The sequence below is a fragment of the Mesitornis unicolor genome, unplaced genomic scaffold (assembly GCF_000695765.1).
Source record: "Mesitornis unicolor isolate BGI_N332 unplaced genomic scaffold, ASM69576v1 scaffold9257, whole genome shotgun sequence".
In the NCBI taxonomy this organism is placed as follows: domain Eukaryota; kingdom Metazoa; phylum Chordata; class Aves; order Mesitornithiformes; family Mesitornithidae; genus Mesitornis; species Mesitornis unicolor.
In genome coordinates, this window is record NW_010197072.1 from 30,264 (window position 1) to 36,263 (window position 6,000).

The 6,000-nt window shown below is 39.8% G+C and overlaps 1 protein-coding gene across 1 annotated transcript in view; it reads right to left on the reverse strand.

The window, feature by feature from the left end:
• IFT80 (intraflagellar transport 80) overlaps positions 1-6,000 on the reverse strand; it is a 48,424-nt gene that overhangs the window by 20,842 nt on the left and 21,582 nt on the right. The window contains exon 8 of the mRNA XM_010188678.1: positions 201-380. Coding sequence (XP_010186980.1) covers positions 201-380 — 180 coding nt within the window. The remainder of the gene's footprint in view (positions 1-200; positions 381-6,000) is intronic.

A 6,000-nucleotide genomic window follows, 5' to 3' on the forward strand; every position in this document is an offset into this window, starting at 1 on the left:
ATCTGATCTTCTGCACAGCTGATAATTATTTACACCATTTGCTAACTCTGTCCATGTTAAGATCTTAAACATTTTCAGTTACATATACACAGAAAAAAAGGATAATGTTTTGCCGAGGATTAAAATTTCCCAACTTGTATTAAAAAAAAAGCCTTAGGAAGTTAGTAATCAGAATGCACAACTCTGAATTGTTGAATTACCTCCATGGTTCTCCTCTTAATTAACGTTATTTCAAAGTTCTTCCACTCCCATCGCTGCTCCACGACATGGGCAAAAATGACATGTCCATTTCCACATGCTCCAGCTAGTTGAGTGCCATCAACAGACCAAGCAATATTAAATATGCTGCCAGTGTTTGGCTTCTCTAAAGCATAAGACCACTTGCAGAAAAAGAGAAAAGAATTTTTTGTTTTGGTTCGGGGTTTTTTTTTGTTTTTAGAAATTATTTATTGTAATAAACAAGCATAATTTTTAAGAAACATCAATGAACTAACTTCTTATTACAGCTTGAATAAGCAAACCAAAGAGATTAGATGTCTTAAGTTAGATTCTTGAAAAACAGGGATGCAAAAAGGAAAACCACCAGGTACAGCAGAAACAAAAAATGTCACAATGCCTGAAGTACATGAGGTAAAAGTTAGTCATTAGTCATTCATAAATCTAGGAAATCACTACATAAAAATTAAGTGAACATACTTAGAAACAATTATACTGGTTACATGGGTGCAACTGGCTACGGTCTTAAGTGTGAAGCATTCAGTTTATGCTGCAGTGACAGCAGCTCCTGAATGTAGAAAGTGCAAAGCCTAGACAAAATCAGCATAAACAAGGCACTGCTGTCCCAGTATACAGAGAATTGCAAAGCTCTTGTGGTGCTTCTCTCGACGCTTCCAACATTGGTGGGACATTGGTGGATTAAGAAAAGCTCTGAAACCAATGCCTATATGCTGTTCTAACACAAAAAATAAGTTAGATTTCCTTGCCTACCTTTCTCTCTATTCTCTGTTGATACTGAACAGGGGAAGGATGTCTTAAAAATTTCCAGTTGTTAAGCCTGCAATAACTAGAAAAAAATTGAAATATTACTGCAATCAAAGTGGTGACAGGAGCTAAATCCAGTTGTGACCAGTCACAAGTGGTGTTCCCCAGGGCTCAGTTTTGGGGCCAGTCCTGTTTAACATCTTTATCAATGGTCTGGATGAGGGGATTGAGTGCTCCCTCAGCAAGTTTGCAGATGACACTAAGTTGGGAGGGAGTGTTGATCTGCCTGAGGGTAGGAAGGCTCTGCAGAGGGACCTGGATAGGCTCAGTCAATGGGCTGAGGTCTATTGTGTGAGCTTCAACAAGGCCAAGTGCCAGGTCCTGCACTTCGGTCGCAATAACCCCATGCAGCGCTACAGGCTTGGGGACGAGTGGCTGGAAAGGACCTGGGGATGTTGGTGGCCAGCAGGATGACCATGAGCCAGCAATGTGCCCTTGCGGCCAAGAAGGCCAAGGGCATCCTGGGGTGTATTAGAAGGGGAGTGGTTGTAGGTCAGAGAGGTTCTCCTGCCCCTCTACTCTGCCCTGGTGAGACCACATCTGGAATATTGTGTTCAGTTAGCTTAGAGGAGACTGAGGGGTGCCCTCATTAATGTTTATAAATTTCTAAAGGGTAAGTGTCAGGAGGAAGGAGCCAGGCTCTGCTCAGTGATGTCCAATGATAGGACAAGGAGCAATGGGTGCAAGCTGAGGCATAGGAGGTTCCATGTGAACATAAGGAAAAACTTTTTTACTGTAAGGGTTACAGAGCATGGCCCAGGCTGGCCAGAGAGGTTGTGGAGTCTCCTTCTCTGCAGACATTCAAAACCCGCCTGGACGCCTTCCTGTGTGACCTGGTCTGGTGATCCTGCTCTGGCAGGGGTTGGACTGGATGAGCTTTCGAGGTCCCTTCCAACTCCTAATATTCTGTGAGCTGCCCTAGTCTTGGAGGCAACCAGAAAATACAGCTCAGAGTGTCGCATTTGTTTTAGATGAATTAAGAGGTGCTCACAGAGGAGTATCACAGTTTAATGTCATGAGGGAACAGCTCAAGTAACTGTATTTTGGAACCTTGTTATCAAAATAAGTAGTGTATCTGCTTTCCTACGCAGCTAGAAATTCAAGTAGTAGGCAAAATGGCATCACAGTACATTTTCCTGCTAACTGGATTTTGCAAGGTGGAAAGGCCCACTTGGACTTAAAAGAATGCATTTCTGTGGTATTGTGGCTAATACTTTCCTCCATCTTCTACTACTGGTTTACATCATCTACGACTATTAAAATACAGTTATCAGTTAGGTTTGTTGGTTTTTAAATGGAGACCCAAAATGACTGAGCTGGTAGGAAACTGTGAAAGCAGCAGTGACTGGGAGCCTGCAGCACAGTACGGCTCAGGGACCAGGATACGTGGTGCTCTGCCCAAGCAGCTAGATGCTTTTAATAAGAAAATAAGGAGCTTTACAGTCTCTAGAAACAGGGTGTAAGACGCATTTAACATTTTAATTCCCTGCCTGCCTCTGCACAGGGCACATTGCCCCCATCCTGTCCACACGGCTCCATGGAATCGCCCCTTCCAGTGCAACAGGGATGCATGGGCAGAGCATGAGCTTTAGTGAAACAGCACACGAATGGTTATCCTTTGACATCCCCCCCATATTTTCATTCTCACTGTGAGCACTGCAAAAAATAAAATTATAAGTTCCCCTAGCACAAAGAACAAGGGAGAGGTATTAAAACTAGCATTTGTTTTTTCTCTTCTGATGCACAGCACGGATGCAGTTACAAGAGAAGCTTACACTTAGTACCAAACCTAATTTTGCTCCTTTTGAGTATTTAAATTTCACCATCCTTATGTACAAGACTCCTCCAAAGTTTAGCTGGATCCTTATTAATACATTCTTGTAAAAAAAACTAGGGGAATTTTCAGACCAAGACACCTGCATTCTCTTTTTTGCATCTCGGAAATACAGTTCATAGAAATCATCCCAAAACTCTGAAAATGTGTTACCCTGAAAGTGAATGACCAAAAAATGAAATAACTCTTTTATGGACTTTTAGGAAGACATTAAAACAGGTTTTAAAATGAGAAGCAAACAGTAGCCTCTTCAGAACTGTATAACAGAATATTTAAAAAAAAAACTTAGCAATTGAAGAACTACCTGAATACTCAAATACATTTGAAATCATAATCAAATCAGTAAGAAAAAAACATGTGACTGAAGTTAAATGTAGACATTGGATTAATGAGACTTTTGGATACATGATATTACACCAAAGGGGAGACAGTTGGAAGAAAACATTCACCTAATGTTTCTAACATATTTCATATTTTGATTTCTTTTGCAGTACACATAAAACCCCCCAAATACTAAGGCCTTCACACAAACTCTTCATATGATTTATAAGAAATGAAATCACAAACATTACAGTAAAGTAAAGGAGTCAGATTTAAACATTCAATAGCAAGGCAACACAAGGGGATGAAATTCAACCTCCCAGTTGTGCTAATGATTTGCAGAATACTGTGTAAGATGAGCCACTGAGCTAAGGCTCCTTTACTGCCCACGCCATAAGGGTGAGCAAAAGACAATGTCAGCAGTGACTGAATTTCCAGCTTCAAGCACTCAGTTCTAAGGTTTCGGCTTCCATGCCTCTTGGCTCACAGACACACCATTCACTGCCTATATGATCTGCAGCTGGGGAAGGTAACTGCAGCTTTTGGAGAACGGTCCGTAGTCTGCTCTTCTGTCTCAACAGGATGGACTCTGTATGAAACACTCTAGAGTAATTAAGAGCGTAATATGTAATGATATCTGACATCCTTATATGGCAAATGAGTAAGCACTTGAGGTGGCAGGACAAATGATTCTAACAAGCACCCTCACAGAATGTCCGATGTCTGAGATATACTTTTCACAGCTGCCCAGATGTGATCTATCTGCAAACAGTTGGAAGAAGTACTATTTCAAAACTGAAGATCAGGACCCTCCCAAACAGACAAGGCTGTTTCTAAGGTCATCTCCCTTAGATCAAGAATCCACCCATCAGTCAAAATAAATAATAAAGGGGCATCAAGCAATCAACTAAGAACCAGTTTAAGGAGCTTGAAGAATGTGGCTTTGGTGCTATGTTTTTATGCCTGGCAGATACATGGCACCTCTGAGAGGACACAGTTCCAAAAGTACTTTTTGGTTTTTTTTTGAACCAGACGTCTTGTTTTTAGGTAGTTGAAATACTCAGTAAAATATTTCCAGATTACAATCCAAAAATAAACAAAAACATAAACATAAATATAAAGCAATTACAAAGTTTTATTTTCCAGTTCGAAAGCTCTCAGTATAATTCAGACCACTCCAGTGATTCATATTCCCTGCAGATGTTTGGTACATTTATCATGTACACAAACGTTCTAATAAAAATAATTTAGTTCTCCATTTGCAAGACAGGAACAATTCTTGAAGACCAAACTAGCTGTTATGTATCTCCTAGATACACTGAGTTAAAAACGAAAAAGGTAAGAATATGACCATATGTGTGACTGTACAGCTGCTGTTCTAACATTAGCTGCAATATTATACTTTGGTATTAATGTCTGACTTATACTTTTCCCATATCATAATTAAATCTTCATTTAATTCAATGAACTCTCTCAAGGACAAAGACACTAGTTATAAAAGTTTCATTATATTAAGCAAATACATGAAAGCAACAACTTAAGCTTCCCTTTTCTGATTACACAATGAAGTATTCCAGTCATTGAACACTTTCTGACTTCCATAAATGGAAACTGAGTAGGCTCTTGAGATGTTGGTGAAATTCTTTCAATGAGCAGATTCAGAGAACTCTGTGTCCCAGGAACAAGGACAGTCTTTCACATGTATAATATTGATGCTCCAAGACTCAGTATGAAGGATCTAGTTAGTTATTATTTCTGGACTAAATGCAATAAATGAAGAATGGTTATCCACATAACATGACAGCATGTTTTGAAAAAAACATGGTGAAGAAAGAGTATTTTCTTGAATTTTCAGTTATAAAAGTAATACTGATGTCACCTGTGCAAAGGACACTTGGTTGTTCCTGACTGGTCGCTGTTTTGGCTCTGTTTACCAGTATGTGGAGTTTTGAACAGGGAATGCTGACATAAGATGAACTAAAGCCGGTACTGCTGAACTCCCTCTGATGTCAGGATCTACACAGCATATGTAATGCACTGACTTGAATAATAGTCTTTGCCCATTATTTTGCCTTTCTTTATTAAAAGAAAATGTGCCATCTCCACCACAATCCATTCCAGGAATCAGAGTGCAGAACACACTAACAGCAAACACGTGCTGTTGTCCTTTTATGCCCCAACTGATCTAAATCAAGGGTGTGCTCGAACCAGCCTCCAATCCAAGTCCGACACAGAAAGTTTCAAGTCCTAATAACTGAGGGCCTCTATTTATTAAGTGAAGGTTGTTTTCCTTGTGCCTCATAGGCCATTTCACATTATAACAGAGGTAGCTGACATCTGAAAATACATTATATTCTGAATGTCTATTAAGGGCAATCAGCCCTCACTGCTTTCGAGTGAAGAACTGACACTTTAGCACAAACTGCCCAGAAGCCTCTCATCAGAAAGTGTCTATTAATTTTCTGATGTAATGGAAGGCAATTTGGATCTTACAAGATTATAAAAATCAATTATCCAAAGCAAGGCCATACTTAGGCATATTAGTAACACCGGAATATGCACACATACATGGAATTAGCTCATGGGCCCCCCTCAGCACAAAATATAATGCTATTTCACAATATAAGACGACTTATTAGGCTTTTAATTTTCACCACATAGGAATCCACAAAAGATTCTATAAACCAGAGACAACATGCGTAACTGGAGCAAGGAAATTCAGTGCCACATGTGAATATAGGGCAACGTTGCTGAAGAGGAGAAACTATGACTTTTCAAGCACAGAACTATGAAGGATTCCTGCT